At 43.0% G+C, this 22144-nt stretch overlaps 1 protein-coding gene across 1 annotated transcript in view; it reads left to right on the top strand.

Moving 5' to 3' along the window:
* Nucleotides 1-22144, top strand: part of LOC121538732 (parkin coregulated gene protein homolog) — a 261418-nt gene that overhangs the window by 110216 nt on the left and 129058 nt on the right. Inside the window, exon 3 of the mRNA XM_041846891.1 lies at nucleotides 15112-15283. Coding sequence (XP_041702825.1) covers nucleotides 15112-15283 — 172 coding nt within the window. The remainder of the gene's footprint in view (nucleotides 1-15111; nucleotides 15284-22144) is intronic.

Here is a 22144-nt window from a genome sequence, read left to right as displayed (position 1 = left end):
TGCCTTGAGATCATTGACAAGATCCTCCCGTGTAGTTCTGGGCTGATTCCTCACCGTTCTCATGATCATTGCAACTCCACGAGGTGAGATCTTGCATGGAGCCCCAGGCCGAGGGAGATTGACAGTTATTTTGTGTTTCTTCCATTTGCGAATAATCGCACCAACTGTTGTCACCTTCTCACCAAGCTGCTTGGCGATGGTCTTGTAGCCCATTCCAGCCTTGTGTAGGTCTACAATCTTGTCCCTGACATCCTTGGAGAGCTCTTTGGTCTTGGCCATGGTGGAGAGTTTGGAATCTGATTGATTGATTGCTTCTGTGGACAGGTGTCTTTTATACAGGTGTTACGGATACAGGTATCCTGTGTCTTTTTGTGTTTTTCCTCTCCTTCTGCCCTAATCACAGGTGTCCTGTATGTTCCTGATTGGTGGTCGTTGAGGTGTCTGCTGATTGCTAAGGTGGACCAATCAGTGAACATTCCTCTGCATTGCACAACCTGTAGCTGGTCTTTCCATCACACATCCCATTGTTTAAAAGCCGGTCAGTTGTGTTTTTTGTTAGAGACTATTTCCGTATGTGAGTATGGATACTGTGGTGTCCTGTGTTTTGTGTACTCACTCATTTGCTGGTTACTCTGTTTGGTAACTCTGTGTATTTCTGGGAAAAGGGGAGTTTAAGCAAATTGCCCTTGGGCGTACATTACCCGTAGGAAGAAAACTGTCTAAAAACACTAGTTAGACCTGAGCGGACCACCCACTGTATTTTTGTATGATTAGCAGTAGCTTAGCGGTTCTTGAGGCAGGCAAGATCAGTTTAGGGGTGTTTTACACTATTGTTTCATTTCTTGGGTCCTGCTCAGCCCTTTTTCCCAAACCTTTACCGTGTATTCAACAATAAACCTTTTATGTTTGACGGTAGTTTATGGTTGTCGTGTGGTTTTATTTCTCACTGTTCCATGTCACGCTTATAATTTGCATGAATTATGTTACGGGTCTCATGTCCATCCACCCTAGACGTTTAAAGCCACGGGGTTCGTAACAACAGGTAACAAACTGAGATTAGGAGCACTCCCTTTAAGAGTGTGCTCCTAATCTCAGCTCGTTACCTTTATAAAAGACACCTGGGAGCCAGAAATCTTTCTGATTGAGAGGGGGTCAAATACTTATTTCCCTCATTAAAATGCAAATCAATTTATAACATTTTTGACATGCGTTTTTCTGGATTTTTTTGTTGTTATTCTGTCTCTCACTGTTCAAATAAACCTACCATTAAAATTATAGACTGATCATTTCTTTGACAGTGGGCAAACGTAGAAAATCAGCAGGGGATCAAATACTTTTTTCCCTCACTGTAGCTACTTAATTGTTTGAAACCTGAACATTTTACTACATATTGAGGCATGTTTTACCTGGCTTCAAAGTAACCTAGGCAAAATCCAACCATATCCGTGGAAGCAATTATTTTATATAGACTTCCATATGCCATTGAAACCAGTACCCTATTTCTCTCATGTTCTATTGGTTTTAAACTTTCTTTCATTTTCCGTTAGCCAATTACACATTAGCTGCACTAATAATGTTAAGAAATAATAGTTTATCAACATTTTAAGCTAAACTGAATCAAATTGCCAAAATTATGTAGCCTAATTAGCCAACTCCTGTCTATACATAAATCAGTCAAATAATTCAAAATAGGCTACTAAAGCATGATTTGGCCACAGAGGATCATTAGCTTCCTTAGCCTTCAAAAAAATTAAGTTGTGGATTGTTTTAAATCTCGTTGCTTACAGTTGGAAGAAAAGGCAGCGTGCGCTGCAAATACCAAATAGAGGAATGTTGAGTTGCAAATGTCAGTGTAAGTAGACAAGCCCAGCCAGGCATATCACAATATTTCAAAATTAAATGGCAGGGAAAATATAGTTTGCAAATGGCTATTGCTGTAAAGAGAAGACAATGAAAACACTCTAATCTGTCTTTTAGTTATCAAGATTCTCAACTTAATTTAGCGAACAACAGTAGGGCTATAGCCTATCTTATTGGCACCAGCGGAGAGCATTGGCCATATCGCCGGTGAGTGCACACTGCGCATATTCACTCTTTATCATTGTTGGATCAGTGCCAATTAAGTTTGTTTTTGGACAATAATTTTCTCCAGTTTACATTTTAGTCATTTAGCAGACACTCTTATCCAGAGTGACTTACAGTTAGTGAGTGCATACATTATTATATATATTTTTTTCATACTGGCCCCCCGTGGGAATCGAACCCACAACCCTGGCGTTGCAAACACCATGCTCTACCAACTGAGCTACAACCCTGCCGGCCATTCCCTCCCCTACCTTGGACAACGCTGGGCCAATTGTGCGCCGCCCCATGGGGATGGATGTCATATTCTATTTGTGTCTCGTCTCCCCTTCTCGTAGACCTTTTATATGGACAATATAGTTTTATTGATCTGTTTGTCAGCAGAGTAGGCTACTCTGTAATTTGTCATATTAAAAAAGATTCTGCTAATGTCTCCAGTCATATAAAGTGTAGTAGAATTGCATGAAATGTGTTTTTCCCATGCAAAGAAAGAAGAAACGTATCTGATATAGCCCAGGCCTCTACACTATATGCGCTCAGCCATGCATTCAACAGTATTTTTTGCGAACAGTTATTGAGTTATATTATTCGGCTAAATTATGTCTATCCAATCTACTGATCACATTAGGAATAGTAGGCTATCTTACAGAAGTCTGTAAAGACGATGATGCATGGAATGCTTTATTATAAAAGTGCATTGTTATGGTGAAAATGTGTGTCCGGTAAATTTCTCAAATGTACGGTAAATTGAAATGCTGGATGCTGGCACATTTTCATAACGGAAACCCTGATACACATGTAGAGTAGTACAACACCAGCTCATTTCACTCTTTCTCATGGCTCCTCAAGAGAGTTATTATTATCATGCACGGATTGTTCTACAGCTGCACCATTTGAGAGCGTCTTGACTGGCTGCATCACCATATGGCCCAGTACATCACTGGGGCCGAGCTCCCTGCCATCCAGGACCTCTTTATCAGGCGCCGTCAGAGGAAGGCCCTAAAATGTGTCAACGACTCCAGCCACTCAAGTCATAGACTGTTCCCTCTGCTACCGCACGGCAATTGGCACCGATGCACCAAGTCTGGAACCAACAGGACCCTGAACAGCTTCGGCCCTCAAACCATAAGACTGCTAAATAGTTAGTCTGGGTAGCTATTTGGTTAACTATTTAACTCTCTGCATTGACCCTTTTTGCACTAACTGTTTTGACTCATCACACATGCTGCTGCTACTGTTTACTATCTGTCACTTTATTCCTAGTTATATGTATATATCTACCTCAATTACCTCGTCCCCTGCACATCCACTCTGTACTGCCCCTTGAATATAGATAGACAAGTTGTCGTTACTCAATGTGTATCTATTATTACTTTTATTATTACGTGTTTTACTTTTCTGTTATTTCTGTTTTCTTTCTCACTGCATTGTTGGGAAGGGCCCGAATGTGACAAATACAATTTGATTTGATTTGTTAGTACAATGTCCTCACAAACAGCACTCACTGTTGTTTGCTGTAGGATTTAAAGCTTGACCTGTCTTCCCCAATATCTAAACAGCCTCGTTCTTACTAGTCTGAATGTCACATCCAAAGTTGTTTATTGCCCTCATCTCTGTAAAAAACTATTTTCCCAGGAATGAAGGAGGGATAAATTGTACATTTGGTGTCCTCGGAAAATGGCCCTGCCATCTTGCATAGTGTCACATTTGAAAAGAGCAAGCAAGCGCACCGGCAGATTTCCCCATTCTGTGCTGGGCTGATAAGCGATGACATACTTCCTCCATGTGGGTCATAGACTTGGAGCAACTCTATTGCCTTTTGTAATTACATCTGGTTCAGTGTTCTTCCCTCTCGCCTTCCTTCCAAATTGGAATTGAATTTGTGGTTGTGTGTATGTGTGTGTGGTGTGTATACACGCACACCCGTGTTCCTTTTAGTGAGCCTACTCCACTACCTCAAAGCATATTGATGCTTGGAGAAAAACCTTCCTCGATTTTTTGAGGAAAAATCTTTCTCAGATGAGGACAATCATGTCTGCAGAATTTTCACCCCGTTGACCCTAGTTGAGGTAAAGATTATATGTTTTTGCAATACTATAGTCTGACATCCTGCTCAGACCTTTTGTTCACGAGCGTCTTGCTAGCAGAACAGCTTGGAGAGTCCTCGGATTTTCCTGTTACACTGACAGAACACCAGTGGACCCGGATATTGATTCATATCTTTATGATGGGATGTATAAGCACAGTGTTTGTGATTGTAATAGAAAACCTCTTCAGAAACCTTTGAGTACGGAACAATCAAAACAGCCCAATAAAATAATACAAATAGCTTCCGGTTCAATTATTCATCCGATGATCAAGTAATGACGGTTATTGAATCATGAATCATTCAGCAACCACCTCAGATTTCTTGGCCCTGAAGGGTGAGACGCTAGATCTTCCCTGACATTTCAAACCTTCCCTAGCCCTACATTTGTCAATGCCTCATCAAACATTGCCTCATCAAACAATGTAAAACAATCTACTCCCTTCTATTCTATTTCAGGCCCCTTTAACAAAGGTATCATTGAGGGAGTAAAAAGTGAAAGTGATGATGGCGATGCAGTCGGCACTGTATCAGAAACTAAGTCATCGCCCATCGCTCTCCCTCTTTGAGATGAAACGCTCTCCCTTCTCCCTTCCTGCTAGGCTTGACCACTGGGCTGATGGAGACTGCCCACTGGACTCCATTCGTCCTCTCTGGGCATTCGGCTTCATCAGAATTACTATCATTAATTTGGCTAGCTTGGCTGAACTGATGATGATGATGATGATGATGATGAGGCCATGGATGGTTGGTTGGTTTGTTGATTGGTTGCGCGTTAGGTGGGAGATGAGTTCACCGCTGACCCTTATTGGAGTGGGCCAATGTCAACAACAGCAGCAGTACCACTGCTTTCTTGGTTAGAGGCCAATGTAGAACCCTAATAAACCTGTTTAATATTTTGCCTGATTCCGTTTAGTTTTTCCAGGTTTCTGTTTTAAACGTTTTTTTCCGGTTTTTAGAATTTTGATTTTGGTGTGTAGTTACCCTTTAATGCAAGTGTGCACCAGCGAGAAACCGTTGTTTGGTTAGCGACGTTTCTATAGTGCTCATGTGATTGCAGAGTTTGCAAAACAAATGTCCACTGGATTGATGCAAATAATCATATAATTCTGCCAGGTAGGCATAGGCTACTTTGTAGTTAACATTTAATTGAGAAGGTTTTTGTGAAAGCCTTTCCATCTCTACCAGAAGAAGGTTATCATTAGCGTCATCGCTAACGGCTACACCAAGTGTAGACATGCGTGCTTACCGCACACGCACACAAACACACACAAACACAGACGGGCATTCTGGTGGCATTGTAGAAAAATACAAATCACTCATGATTTTTGTTCATGTCTTATGATTAACTTGTGAAAATAATGCATTTTCTAATAAGTTCCATACATTTAGTTGATTTCCTACTAATAAGTTCAATAAATTTTTTGAATTCCGTTTTAATGTCTGGATTCCACGATTCCGTCCGCATTCTCCGAAACGCAGATTTTATAGTCTCCACTCCCTCTCTCCTTTGTTTCTAGTCAGATTGTTCAAGGTTTTGTACATGTGGCCTATTGTCGTCACATTGACCGCCTTTGGGCTGGGAAACACCCACACATTGGCTGTGACCAGTCTATGGCTGTGGCTGTGACATGGCAGCCTTTCTCTACCCCCTCGTGCCCTCTACTCCCACCAGTCCTACGACTAGCGGCACTATTTTACTGCAACAGAGGATCCATCTCCAAGTCCCACTTGACTCTCTCTTTTTACCACTGCTTTTATCTTTCCCCCCCCCCCCTCCTCTATTTTCCCTCACCTAGGCCTAAATAGGAATAATGGGCCGTAATCGCCCTGTGTGGAATAATGGACCCTTATCCCCCTGTGTGTGTGTGAATAGAGGGACTGCTCACTCATAGAGCCTTTCAGTCGGTCTACTGCAAAGAGACGGATCGCTCTCCCTTTGTCTACCTTTCGCTCTCTCTCCTCTCTCTCTCTTCCCCCGTCTCTCTCTCTGCCCTCCCTCCCTCCCTCCCTCCCTCCCTCACTGTGTATGCAGATTTGCTCTGTAGCCAACTCTATACAGGCCAGTCTTCTTGATCTGTGGGCCAGAACACAGGATGACAGTGATCTGCTGGCACAAAATAACTTCCCATTACGGACTTGGGCACAGTCCTGCCAGAGTCTTAGGGGGCTGCTGATGGACACTTCTGCCTGGGAGACTGCCTACCTCTCTCTCTCTCTCTCTTCCTCTCTCTCTCTCACACACACACACACACACACACACAATATCTGCCAGAAATTGGCTACTTTTCTCCTCCCTAAACAATTGCAGGTTGACGTTCATTGTCAAGAATCTTGTCCTGGAGGCAGAATTGAGCGATTTTCCCCCTAGATATGCCAGCTGCAATGTCAAAATTGTCTATATTGTAAACATTCATGAAAACAAAAATGTGCTTTTTGGTCTTAATTTAAGGTTAGGGTTAGCTACATTTATTTATGGTATTGGTTTGCTGATAAAGCAGTAGCCAAGTCCCTGGGCAAATATCTTGCCTGTTCATCTTACAGTGCATGCACACGCACACACACACACTTCCCCATGCACGCACACACACACACTTCCCCATGCACGCACACACACACACTTCCCCATGCACGCACACACACACACTTCCCCATGCACGCACACACACACACTTCCCCATGCACGCACACACACACACTTCCCCATGCACGCACACACACACACTTCCCCATGCACGCACACACACACACTTCCCCATGCACGCACACACACACACTTCCCCATGCACACACACACACACACTTCCCCATGCACGCACACACACACACTTCCCCATGCACGCACACACACACACTTCCCCATGCACGCACACACACACACTTCCCCATGCACGCACACACACACACACTTCCCCATGCACACGCACACACACACACTTCCCCATGCACGCACACACACACACTTCCCCATGCACGCACACACACACACTTCCCCATGCACGCACACACACACACTTCCCCATGCACGCACACACACACACTTCCCCATGCACACACACACACACACTTCCCCATGCACACACACACACACACTTCCCCATGCACACACACACACACACTTCCCCATGCACGCACACACACACACTTCCCCATGCACGCATACACACACACTTCCCCATGCACGCACACACACACACTTCCCCATGCACGCACACGCACACACTTCCCCATGCACGCATACACACACACTGATTCAGTGATGGATTGTCCCTTTCCATTTTAAACAGTTAGAATGCATGCTGCCCTGGGGACCCTTATGTGTGGAAGTGCTTTGAAGTGTCCACATTTAATTCATCTCTAAGATGAATGAGTGGGAGCCAGAGCAGTTGCCTGCAAGCAACCCGTCCGAGACACAAGTAGAAACAAATGTAGCAGCAAAGCCAGATAACCGTCTCTGTTGGGTTTTACTCCCAGCAGACCAGGGCAGATAACAATCCATTCCATCGATCAAGGCCTCAATTGTTCCAGATTAGGACAGAATGCTGATTAGGCTCTCCAGTGGTTGATTTTTTTATTATAAATTTCACATGGAGATGTGGGAAGCTAAAAAGGCTAGCTAGCTTCCTATGTTTTTAGCCAGGCTAAAACCAGCTAGCCAGGCTCAGGCCTCGAATTTCCCTGCGGCATTGACGGCGGCATCGATGTTAGAACTGTGCAGATTTACTTTTCGTCAGCCAACAAGATGAGTAAAGAACAGCAAAAGCACTAGCCTATGTCAATCTACTATCTCCCATATTACAAAATATGACCTATTCTATTGGTCAACTTGTCCTTCTGTGCGAGATATAAATATTCCAAACAAACTCTGGGACAGTTGTGGGACGCGATAGATCCCAAATCCCACTGTACATCAAAAAAAGTTTAAAAGCAATGATGCTGACGCAACAGATCAGAAAATGTAGCTTAAAATGTTGATAAACTATTAGGCTATTTCTTCACATTATAAGCGCAGCAATGCTCACATGGCAGTAGGCTATAAGTGCAAATGTTCCAAAATGCAATTAGCAGGAAAACACTGTTCTCAAAAGTGCACTGCAAATGTGAGCAGTTTCATATGAAAGAGATGAAAATATCCTTCAGAAATGTAGAAAGAGGGAAGTGCTAAAGATGAAACAACAAGCATTGGTTGTTAATATGACTAGGATTGTGCCTTTGGCTGCTGGACAACGAAATAAAGTTCAGAACATGAGAGAAATACTGGTTTCATTGGCATATCAAGAAGTGTTATTAAAAGAATCACCTTAACATTCCTATGGTCGGAAGATGGTAAGACATGCCCCATAAAATGACAAAACAATTACGTTTATGGTTAAATAGTTTCAAAATGTTGACTGCCTCCGCTCAGATTGCAAAGTGGGTGATGTTGCAGTGCACAACAGGCACTGGCATTTCTCTCCTATCTGAACAAACAGTGTTGACAGAATCAAGCCTTTAGATATTAATAATGATCCGATTTGTCAAACATGACTGCCGTTTAGCCTATATATACTGTATGTAATAAAAAGTTTCATTAAAGTTTGGCAAAATTTTCAGACGTATCCCTCATGTCAGCATCGGTCAGGACATGACCAGCTGTAACCAATATGCATTATTTACATAAGTATTCAGACCCTTTGCTATGAGACTCGAAATTGAGCTCAGGTGCATCCTGTTTCCATTGATCATCCTTGAGATGTTTCTACAACTTGATTGGAGTCCACCTGTGGTAAATTCAATTGATTGGACATGATTTGGAAAGGCACACACCTGTCTATATAAGGTCCCACAGCTGATAGTGCATGTCAGAGAAATAACCAAGCGATGAGGTCGAAGGAATTGTCAGTAGAGCTCAGAGACAGGATTGTGTCGAGGCACAGATCTGGGGAAGGGTACCACATAATTTTTTGCAGCATTGAAGGTCCCCAAGAACACAGTGGCCTCCATCATTCTTAAATGGAAGAAGTTTAAAACAACCAAACTGATCAATTGGAGGAGAAGGGCCTTGGTCAGGGAGGTGACCAAGAACCCGATGGTCACTGACAGAGCTCCTGAGTTCCTCTGTGGAGATGGGAGAACCTTCCAGAAGGACAACCATCACTGCAGCACTCCACCAATCACGCCTTTACAGTGGCTTGCGAAAGTATTCACCACACTTGGCATTTTTCCTATTTTGTTGCCTTAAAATAGATTTTTTGGGGGTTTGTATCATTTGATTTACACAACATGCCTACCACTTTGAAGATGCAAAATAATTTTGTGTGTGTAACAAACAAGAAATAAGACAAAAAAACGGAACTTGAGCGTGCATAACTATTCACCCCCCCTCCCCCCAATACTTTGTAGAGACACCTTTTGCAGCAATTACAGCTGCAAGTCTCTTGGGGTATGTCTCTATAAACTTGGCACATCTAGCCACTGGGATTTATTTTGTAGAATTTTCTGAAACAAGTTCTTTTTTTCATTTCACTTCACCAATTAGGACTATTTTGTGTATGTCCATTACATGAAATCCAAATAAAATCAATTTAAATTACAGGTTGTGATGCAACAAAATAGGAAAAATGCCAAATGGGATGAATACTTTTGCAAGGCATTGTACACATGGATTTTGTGTTAGTAGAGTAGTGGCCTGAGGGCACACACTTAAGCCCTGTTTTTATTGGCACTTTAAAGTCAACCCAGGTTGGGCTGGCCTTGGTGGGCTAGCTTGAATTGCATTTCCACTGCCTCCAGGTAGCCAATATGTGACTGTGTGGTATGCATAGCTAATGTTGCTAGCTAGCAAGATGTTGAATAATTGAATTCACCCTCACCATGCTGTAACTAACGTTACTCCTGCCAGTGCCAGCCAGACTCAGAGCCATGTATTTAGCTTGCTAACATTAGCTAGCTAGGTAAACGGTTAGCGCCGTCGCTAGCATAACAGGCTAGCTAGCCAGGTTAATTCCTACATTGCTTCCGTGGCATTGGCTATTAGCTAACTAAGCAAACCAACCGATAGGTTTGATATGATGTAGCTAGCTAGCTTGTTTTAACTCTGATTTGCAAGCTTACGTTAGGTAGCTACTTAGCATTGGAGGGCTGACTGTTCTCATAAAAGTTTGTGTGGTGCAAAAATAAATCAAGGATCCAGCTATCGTGGTAATTCGTGTCATTTCTGACTACAGAGGTACTGCTTTTCCATGTGCTAGCTAACAGCAACAAGCCCAGACGAGCTAGCTAAACGTTGTCAACATCCAGCAGTGATCAGCTGGTGGTTGCATAATAACGGCGTCACCAGCTCAAATTCTAATCGACCTGGCACCAGTTGTGAAACTGGGCTGCGCTGGCCCGGGTTTCCCTCGACCCAGCTCAAATTTGAGAATGATATTCGAATTTGGCCCTAATTTGGCCCTAATTTTAAGTGCCAGTGGAAACGGGGCTTTTAATGTGTTGTGAAATCTGTGGTGTAATGTAATGTTTTTAATTGTATTTAACTGCCTTAATTTTGCTGTACCCCAGGAAGAGTAGCTGCTGCCTTGGCAGGAACTAATGGGGACACAAAATCAAAATGTAATCCATATTAAATTCAGGCTGTAACACAACAAAATGTGGAAAAAGTCAAGGGGTGTGAACACTTTCTGAAGGCACTGTACATGGAACACAGTTACTCTCCCTCTCCTGGAGACGGCTCACCACAGGCACGCATGGACGCACGCACACAAACACACACACAACTCTGTCCGTGTCCTCCTCGTTTCTCTACCTAGAGGAAAATAATGATGTGGCCAACAGCAATTACCACAGAAACACGATGAGTTTGGGTCTACACCACCCTCTATGCACGTCTACCACCCTAATAGACAGACACACACTGCCCTGTGTCCTTGGTGCGCTGGCCCATAGTTAGTTTACGGTCCTATGTCATGCTGCCAATCCAGCCTGCCCGTTCAGGTGAAAGAGAAATCATGCTGCTTTTAAAATGCTAGCCAATCCAATTCCATTCAAAAAGCTTTATTGTCCATCATCTAATGTACATAATAAGACAGAAATCTGCCCTCTGGTTCTTCTAGTTTCTGGCTGGAGCATAGAAGTAGACTTTCACCACCCACCCATTGACTTTAATTGGGGATAACCTGTTCTAGGAGTTCTATTTCTATGGGCTGGAGGCCCCAGAGACTCAGGGTGTGTCTGGAATGACACCCTATTCCCTGTGTGTATGTACTGACATGTATGTCTAACTGATGGATACGCACACACACGTTATTATTCTTTAATTGTGTAGTTTCTCTTGTGTGTGTGTGTGTGTGTGTAAATGTGTGTCTTTAGTTGTATTTTTTGTTATGTGTCGGACCCCAGGAAGACTAGCTGTCACCATTGGGGATCCTAATAATTTTTTGAATATATATTAGTGCCTTGGGGCCTGGTCAAAACGAATGCACTAGCCTACATAGTGAATAGGCTGCTATTTCAGATGCAGCCTCAGTCAGGTTCAGTCAGGTTCTTTAATGAGGAAGCCTCTGCTAACTGCTTAGCTGCCGTGTGTCTACCTCTCTCCACGCTGACCAGAGGAGACGTGCAGGGCGTCTCTTACACTTCCATCTCATCGACTCAGAGCTCCGTAGAAAAACTCTGAAGGCACCCAAAGACAAACAAACCTGAACAGCCCGATCGATAAGAGAGGATGTGAGCATTACCGGTCAGCCACAGCCTCCGTTGATTAAGATTCTCACGGGTGTGTGGGGTGGGGTGGGGTGGGGAGGGGTGGTCTCTATATTTTTTTCATATTGAGGCCACCAGTTGCCCACAAAGGTGAATTTTTTAAGCAGACACTTTTTTCAACAAGAACATTTTAATCAGATATCAGCCCATTCTCTAACCCAGGGGTTCCCAAACTCACTCAGGCTCCCCTTCCAGCATTGGGGAACATCCTGCACCCCCCTCTTCTATTTCTATGGGCACAAGCACTGTTCATGACACAAACTGTTCACACCACTCTTGTTGGCGGAGAGAATTTCCTGCAATTCTACACATTTTGTCATGGGGTGCAGTGAACATTTTGCAGTTTTAAATTATATACGTTTTGCTATGTCTAATGTGTATTCATGTGATATTTGATTGACTCAAACATTACAACAAAATCTATGGGCTAAAAAACCTAGCAAAAAAAGTTAGTTGACATGGGGCTAGTTGATCTGGATAAGTTATAAATAGCTCTCTAAGGCATGGATTTCCCAAACTCGGTCCTGGGGCCCCCCTGGGTGCACGTTTTGCTTTTTTCCCTAGCACTAAACTGATTAAAATAATCAAAGCGTGATGATGAGTTGGTTATTTGAATCAGCTGTGTAGTGCTAGGGCAAAAACCAAAACGTGCACCCAGGTGGGCCCCAGGACCGAGTTTGGGAAACCCTGCTCGAAGGTATGCAACGACTGACATGACAAGAGGCAAACTGATGATTCACGACTCATTTTCCAAATTGCACCTTGTGCATTCTACTATAACAACTTTGAAGAGTAAGTTGAAAGCCGGACTGATAAATAAACTGCCAACACAGTTTGGGAACCACTGCTCTAACCCACTGACTGTGACATTGTCTACTGTAGCCTATTATGTCCACATCTCTTCTGAATGCAGCTTGTAGCATGTTCTCTGTTCCTGTGTGGCTCGTCCTGCCACAGGCAGCTTGTAGTAATCCATGCTTTGTATGTGAGTGTCATCTCGCCACTCCCACTCTCTCCCGGCGCATTTTTGCTTTTGTTCTCATCTGTCCTCCCGCCCGCCCGCCTGCCTGACTCACAATGATGATCTTGACAAAGCCGGAAAAGGTAAAGGTTCGCCAGCAAATTGCCTCAAAGCAATCAGCTCTGTCTGTGTCTGTGCTAACACACAGTGTGCTCTCTCTGTCTCTCTCTCTCTCTGTCACTCTCTCTGTGTGTCTCCTTCTCTCTCTCCTCCTTCGCTCTGTTTTCCCATGAGACTTGTGTCAGAGGGTCCGCCTGCTTTGAAGTTGCACATCTAACGGGGGGCTCTGAGAGGGGCCTGGGACATCAAAGTCGCCCTGGTCCGCGTGGCAGTGACATTTTGGCGGCAGCGTGACCCACTGGGGTGTAGCAGGGATGGGGCGATGGGGTTCAGCTCTCCTTTAAGACTCCTGGCTGCTCCAGGGCTGTGCGGTGTTTGCCTCTGTTCTACACGGGATTGGCTTTCAATACATGAAACAGGTTCCCCCTCGGCCAACAATAGTCACCACAGTGCTCTGGAGTTCATTCAATCTAATAAAACAACAAGACCTTCTGTTGACACACACAAGTGCGCCAAACACACACACACACACACACACACACACGTAGTCGCGGATGCCTGTACACACGCACAGGCGCGCACACACACACACAGTGTGTGAGAGGAGAACCAGGGGTGCCCCTGTCACCTGGCCATTCCTGTCAAGTTTGGCGTGACCATGACGGCTCTCTCAGAGTTCATCATAACAAGAGTTGTGCTGCCCTGCCTACTGTAATACACTGTAACAAACTCAATACCAAAGCATGTAATCCAGACAGGTTCAGTAGCTGAATGGACCTCTTTATATTCTCCCCGTTTGTGTAGCTGTTTTGTGGGAGTGTAGGCCTAAACAGTGTCACAAACAGGTGTTAATGTGTCAGCCCACAGGATACTAGATGTCAGGGTGTCATGATCTCCCCAACAGCTGTCCTCCGGTCTTCATCTGGGGCTGGTATGATAAACAGCTGTCCTCCGGTCTTCATCTGGGGCTGGTATGATAAACAGCTGTCCTCCGGTCTTCATCTGGGGCTGGTATGATAAACAGCTGTCCTCCGGTCTTCATCTGGGGCTGGTATGATAAACAGCTGTCCTCCGGTCTTCATCTGGGGCTGGTATGATAAACAGCTGTCCTCCGGTCTTCATCTGGGGCTGGTATGATAAACAGCTGTCCTCCGGTCTTCATCTGGGGCTGGTATGATAAACAGCTGTCCTCCGGTCTTCATCTGGGGCTGGTATGATAAACAGTTGTCCTCCGGTCTTCATCTGGGGCTGGTATGATAAACAGCTGTCCTCCGGTCTTCATCTGGGGCTGGTATGATAAACAGCTGTCCTCCGGTCTTCATCTGGGGCTGGTATGATAAACAGCTGTCCTCCGGTCTTCATCTGGGGCTGGTATGATAAACAGCTGTCCTCCGGTCTTCATCTGGGGCTGGTATGATAAACAGCTGTCCTCCGGTCTTCATCTGGGGCTGGTATGATAAACAGCTGTCCTCCGGTCTTCATCTGGGGCTGGTATGATAAACAGCTGTCCTCCGGTCTTCATCTGGGGCTGGTATGATAAACAGTTGTCCTCCGGTCTTCATCTGGGGCTGGTATGATAAACAGCTGTCCTCCGGTCTTCATCTGGGGCTGGTATGATAAACAGCTGTCCTCCGGTCTTCATCTAGGGCTGGTATGATAAACAGCTGTCCTCCGGTCTCCATCTGGGGCTGGTATGATAAACAGCTGTCCTCCGGTCTCCATCTGGGGCTGGTATGATAAACAGCTGAAACCAGGCCTGGTCAGAAGAGGCTTGGCCCTGGATATTGTGTGAATCCAAGGATAAACAAAGAGAAAGGGCAGAAGATGAGGACAGACCATGGCTGGTTTCTATCGCAAATGATAGGGGATGAACAAGGGGAGATCCCCATGCATTGGCTCACCCACATTCAGTCTTTGGTGACCATGTAATCTTGTATGTGTGTGTTTATGTGTTTATGGCCTCCGGTAGCTCAGTTGGTAGAGCATGGCGCTTGCAACACCAGGGTTGTGGTTCGATTCCCACGGGGGGGGCAAGTATGAAAAATGTATGCACTCACTAACTGTAAGTCGTTCTGGATAAGAGCGTCTGCTAAATGTCTAAAATGTCAAATGTATTCCCCAGGTGGAGATCGAGAAGCTTGACTACCACCACTACCTGCCTCTGTTCTTTGACGGGCTGTGTGAGACGGGGCACCCCTACGAGTTCTTGGCCCGCCAGGGGGTCCACGACATGCTAGAGCACGGGGGCTCCAAGATCCTGCCAGTCATCCCCCAACTCATCATCCCCATCAAGAGTGAGTAGCCAAACATGATAGAAACATCACAAAAACACTGCCACAACACAACGATCAATGTAACCACAACACTCTCCTCATCCCTATAAAGAGTGAGGGCCCAAATGTTACAGAAACATCACAGGAACAGTGTAACAATGTTATCAGAACACAAACGCAACACACTCACAACAAATCTAGACCAAATCTCCTATAACAAGATTATGAAGAGATTATTTTCTAACGTGTGGCCAGTAGTGGTTAACCAATCGCCGTAAACCACAAGCCAGAAAAGTTTGCCTTGACAATGGACAAATCCTCAATGTACTATTCAAATCAAATTGTATTAGTCACATGCTTTGTAAACAACAGGTGTGGACTAGCAGTGGAATGCTTACTTACGGACCCTTCCCAACAATGCAGAGAGAAAGAAAACAGAGAAATAATAGAAAAGTGTAACACGTTATAATAAAAGTAATAATAGATACACAATGATTAACGATAACTTGTCTATATACAAGGGGTACCCTACAACTCATCCAGAACGCTGCAGCCTGTCTGGTGTTCAACCTTCCCAAGTTCTCTCACGTCACCCCGCTCCTCCGCACACTCCACTGGCTTCCAGTTGAAGCTCGCATCTGCTACAAGACCATGGTGGTTGTCCACAAAAAATAAAAAATAAAAAGTATATATATATATAACTAGGAATAAAGTGACAGATAGTAAACAGTAGCAGCAGCATGTGTGATGAGTCAAAGGAGTTAGTGCAAATAGGGTCAATGCAGATAGTTAATTAATTAACCAATAGCTACCCGGACTAACTATTTAACAGTCTTATGGCTTGGTGATAGAAGCTGTTCAGGGTCCTGTTGGTTCACTCCATAGTGCCTTCAGACTTTGATACCAATGTAGGGTGAAAGGGGCCCACAAAACTGTGAACCGCTATAAATAAATGGTATAGAAAAGTATTTTGTATTTTTAAAATTAAAGCTTTCGAAAGTATCTTGTTACAAAATACATTGGAGTGTAGTTCCGCCCAATGTAATATAACATACAAAACTTCTCAGAAGTAATTAAAATATGTATTTGAAAAACATGTAACAGAAATACTGCCCATCTCTGGCCAGGACCGCATCTTACATTCATAAACCATGTCGCGGGCCGTTCTAAAACTACTCGCACGTCGATAACCACTTGTTTACACTCAGTCATGTTACCTCATGTTGTCATCAGAAGATGTTTTTAAAGAGACAGTGTATCATTTTCAATGTAATGCATCTCAATAGAAAAATAGTGCTTTTAAACAATGTAGAATCCTAATATTCCACAAATTACTTTGTCATTTCAATGACAGGTATTCGTATCAACATTTTTAGTTTTTTATAATAAACCAATGTCTTTACACTGTTACATATTATGGCACAATTCATATAGGCCCAAAATAGTCTGTATCTCAATCATTTTAACAAATCTTATTTTCTGGTGCTCCTAAATTGAATGTGCTGCTCCTAACTTTTTTAAGTTGAGAGCACCAGTGCTGGGGGCTAGCAATAGACAAAAAAATAGATGAAACGATTGCACACACAGGCTTTTTAGGTGTTCTACATAGAGAGGAAGATATAGGCTACTGTAGGAGTACCCAACACACACACACACAGGGTGGGAAATTAACACCAGCCACCAGCCAAATGCTGGTAGATATAATAATAATATAATATGCCATTTAGCAGACGCTTTCATCCAAAGCGTGCATACATTTTTTGTGTATGGGTGGTCCCGGGGATCGAACCCACTACCTTGGCGTTACAAGCGCCGTGCTCTAACCAGCTGAGCTACAGAGGACTACATTGTAGATTTTGGTATTGGCTGGTAGAATGTCTATTTTTACCAGCCACATTGACGGGTGGTCACACAGAGCATTTGGGAGCAGTGTAAAAGCCCACATGTAAAAAAAATATATATATATATATATATATATTTGAGTGTGTGTTTCAGCTCTGGAAGAGAGAATCTCAACTCTACATTGGTGAAAGTGCAGGGGTGTAGGGGTACAGTCTTTTCTGGGATTTATATTCATTATTCATTCTTTTTGGGGGGGGGGGGAAATGTAGCTGTTAAGAGCATTGTGCCAGTAACCGAAAGGTCGCTGCTGGTACTAATCCCTGAGCCGACTAGGTGAAAAATCTGTCGATGTGCCCTTAAGCAAGGCACTTAATCCTAATTGCTCCTGTAAGTCGCTCTGGATAAGAGCGTCTGCTAAATGACTAAAATGTAATGTAAATGATCAAATCAGGGCATGGTGGACCAAAAAGTGAATTTCCGACCCTGCGCACACACACACGCTTACTTAACACACACACACACACACACACACACACGCACACACACACGCTTACTTAACACACACACACACACACACGCACACACACACGCTTACTTAACACACACACACACACACACACACACACACACACACACGCTTACTTAACACACACACACACACCGAGAGGCTTTGTTTTTTACTGGAGCCAACTGAGTGTCTGTTTCAAAGTAGGAGCTTTTAAAGTGGCGCAGTGAGTGAGTTCGAGCAGTTGGCCGTGTGTGTGTGCTCAGTGTTCCAGTGCCTGCTGAGGCAGGGGGGTGAAACGGGCAACATGAGGCAGGGCCGCTGGAGACATGGAGACACGCTGACAGACTGACCCCAGCAATAGAGTAAACACACACACACACGCACACTCACTGCTTACTGATTAGCAACAGAGGACAGGACAGAGCATGGCCCAGTTCACATCATAAAAAATGGTTCCAAAAGGGTTTTTCCAGGCGTCCCCATAGGATAAATTTTTTTTGTTCCAGGTAGAACACTTTTGGGTTCCATGTAGAACTCTCTGTAGAAAGGGTTCTACATGGAACCCAAAAGGGTTCTACCTGGAACCAAAAGGGGTTATTCAAAGGGTTCTCCTATGGGGAAAGCCAAAGAACCCTTTAAGGTTCTAGATATCACCTTTTTTTCAACACAGCGGGTGGGACATGTGTGAGCATGTGTGTTTTGTTTTTGTGTATATTAAATACTTTTTGTTGTTTACTTGGCCATTACATTGTTTCTACTCCAATTCCCATCTATCAATTTATTCGTATAGTTTGTTTAAAGCAGCAATCAGCAGTTCGAACAATAACAAAGCGACTTCCCACCCCTATTTAGGTAAAAAACTGAGGGAGGGCCAGTATGAAAAAAAAAAGAATGAAAGAAAATTGTATACACTAACTGTAAGTTGCTCTGGATAAGAGCGTCTGCTACATGACTAAAATGTAAATGTAAATAAGGAAATGTAACCACTCTCAAATTCATACACAGAGCTATGGATGCAAGGACTGGCCATCCATGATATCAACATTTACATTTTAACCATGTTTTGAGGCTATATAGTGTTTGTTTAAATTTACTTTGTTTACAAACATTGGAGTGAAACAAGCGTATATTTTGGCTTCTGATGGGGTATGACAGTTGAAATAAGCTCATGAGGCATTTATAAGTTATATTCTTCAATAATCAATGGGTAGATTTCATTAATTCAGAAGTCCAAAAATGGATGAAGGAACTACAGATTGTACCTTTAATTGACCAATTGATTTCATTTTAGAAAGTCTGATTGCAGTCTGGTCATGCTTTCAGCTGTTTCACAACACTCTAAAACCAAATAGCTGCATATCGATACGAATTTTAGACATGATTTATCAGCCTACGTCTATTGACAGGTCATACAGTTGAAGTCGGAGGTTTACATACACCTTAGCCAAATACATTTAAACTCAGTTTTTCACAATTCCTGACATTTAATCCTAGTAAAAAGCCCTGTTGTAGGTCAGTTAGGATCAACACTTTATTTTAAGAATGTGATATGTCAGAATAATAGTAGAGAGAATGATTTATTTCAGCTTTTATTTCTTTCATCACATTCCCAGTGGGTCAGAAGTTTACATACACTCAATTAGTATTTGGTAGTATTGCCTTTAAATTGTTTAACTTGGGTCAAATGTTTCGGGTAGCCTTCCACAAGCTTCCCACAATAAGTTGGGTGAATTTTGGCCCATTCCTCCTGACAGAGCTGGTGTAACTGAGTCAGGTTTGTAGGCCTCCTTGCTCGCACACGCTTTTTCAGTTCTGCCCACACATTTTCTATAGGATTGAGGTCGGGGATTTGTGATGGCCACTCCAATACCTTGACTTTGTTGTCCTTAAGCCATTTTGCCACAACTTTGGAAGTATGCTTGGGGTCATTGTCCATTTGGAAGACCCATTTGCGACCAAGCTTTAACTTCCTGACTGATGTCTTGAGATGTTGTAGTATCTGAACAGTTTATAATTTTGGCTGACGTTTGTAAATGGTGTGTTAGATGAACTTTACTCTGCCTTGCTGAAACATCTGGAAAGCATCACTATAGGGCCCCCATGAAACAGAGGAGACTTGGATATGTGGAAGCCAGGGATTGGTCTATTCAAAACACCCCTCTTATGTTACATATGATATATATCAGGTTTTCAACAAAGGACGGGGAGAATAATCATATTTGAGATTGGGTTAGTTGTTCTCCAGATTCTGCAGAAATCTGTAAATTGACGCTGAAATCTTTTGATATAATAAACCTTTATAATCAAAGTACAGTGTCAGCGGATTCCTTGTCAACACAGCATATCAGCATCGTTGTTCGGCCACCACAGAGAATTGGCGACAAGGATTTTGGGTCGTGTTGCGTCTGTTTCAACGTTGCATCGTGGGCTGTGAGAGGCCGGCAGATAAGGTGCGCTTTCTCACAACTTTGGGTGCTGGTCAGATCGTGTGCCTGTGTGTGCGTTGGGGGATGCACCGTCAAGAACTTGTGTGTGCGCTTTGCTGTCATTTGCTGTGGGATGAGAATCCGTTCTAAATGTCTAAAGTTGTTTGCGTTGAAAACAACGCAAACAGGGGGGAGTGAGAATATAATACAGGATAAAAGTGTCTATAGGAATTGATAACACTGGGCCCAGGGATATTTGGCGTGAATAGAATTAAAGGGAAAATGGAATAGAATGAAGAAATAAGGAAAAAGTAACTAAGGAAAAAAGTATACTGTTAGGACGTCGCTGATCTACGGAAGCCCTCAAACGAGGCGATCATTAAGATGGGCCATAAATCCTGGAGAGTCACTAGGTGAATTTTCAGGTCAGTTCAAGGAACTGTGAGATTGTAGAATATACATTCAATTGTATGTTACCTCTCGGTATATAGTTGACGAAGTATATGTCCGAAGTAGCCTCTCATTGAATATCTGCAACTCAAGGTAGCATAAATTTAGAAAGGAATATAAAGGAAATAGGAGCGACGTAAGCATGCTTTTAAGGACCGTATGAATGGATGCATTCTTTTCATGTGTGTGTGAGGGAAAGAGAGTGTGTGTGTTTGCGCAAAATTAAAGAGGTCTCTGTTGTGTTTCAGCTGTGTGTCGACTCATGCTATGATAAGATTTATGTTAGAGATATATACATATATATGTTTTGGTTGAGAACAGGGGTTTTAGTTTTTGTAAGGAAATATGTTAATTACGGTTAAAACCTTATGAGTCTCCATTTGAGAGAACGTTTTTTTAAACATTGTTAAAAAACTATGAGCCCCCGGGAGGATGTTATGATTGTATAGAGAGGATTCGTTTTAAACATTGTTAAAAAACTATGAGCCCCCCGGGAGGACGTTATGATTGTATAGAGAGGATTTGTAATGGATAAGAAAATAACTATAAATCTGCAGATTAGAATAAGTGAAGATAAGAAACTTCGAAGTAGGATTTGTGTTCTATGTTTTGTGTTGGTTTGTGCGTTTTGTTCAGTGTTACTGTTTGTCTGTGTTAGAAAGAACGGAGGGACAGCTGGTCTGTCTGCTGTCTGACTTAGAGAAAAGTTACTGTGGGAGAGCTCCTCTCACTTTGAAATCGCACTAGTAAATGAGCTGCGCATGCGTGGGATTTTATGAGTTTAGAGTTACACAGAGCAAATATGCCACTCCCCTGCCTGCACTGAGCTGCTGGGAGACGCAGAGTTAGAGCTGAAAAAGAAGGAGGGGGACTTTGAATACACACGAATAAAGTATTCTGTTTGTTAAGTGGCTGTTGCTTCATTATGAAACGATTTGATTGAGATCCATTGACTTTATAAATAAGAGTTATGTTGACGGATTAAAAAAAAAAAAAAAAAAAAAAATATTATTGCGCTATTTATAATATTCCTGAGTTAAGCTGTTTGCTTATTTCTTAGCGCGAATGTGAACATAGGTATGTCTAAAAGGGTATTGTATGGTTGAAATAACCCAGTGAGTGCATAAAATACTAAATTCTTGTCTGTTTCTTTTGTTCTTCTGTGATGTGAGAAACGAGAAGGAGGAGACAGAGAGCGAGGAGGTGCTGACCAGTGCATCACGCGACAGCGTGTGCTGCCCCGGATCCAGTCCAATTAAGGCCAGTACTGTTCTATCCAAACTTACTTTCCCTTACAGGATATAATAGATACATTGTGTATGCATAGAATATTTCATGATGTGACCATTTGACAGGGACTTGGCAACAGACTGATCAATTGATGTAATTGAGAATTGCACATTAGGTTTTTTTTTTTGTGCATGAGTAGTTTTGATTAGAGTTGTGTTGGAAATCCAGCACTGAGATTATTCTGTAAAATTAAAGTGATTGGGTGCTTATTAAGCAATTGGTTTGTGGGTGCTGTAGTGTTGCTGGATTGCAGGTCTTTCTTTTTTGATTGCTCTGAAGTTGACTAGTTCCTTTACTTTTCTTTATCGGATGTGGTAAGATTGCCACTAATCAATAATTTGGTAAAAAAATAAAAAATAAAAAAAT

The sequence above is a fragment of the Coregonus clupeaformis genome, unplaced genomic scaffold, assembly GCF_020615455.1.
Source record: "Coregonus clupeaformis isolate EN_2021a unplaced genomic scaffold, ASM2061545v1 scaf0007, whole genome shotgun sequence".
Taxonomy (NCBI): Eukaryota; Metazoa; Chordata; class Actinopteri; order Salmoniformes; family Salmonidae; genus Coregonus; species Coregonus clupeaformis.
This window is presented reverse-complemented; position numbering and strand designations above follow the sequence as displayed.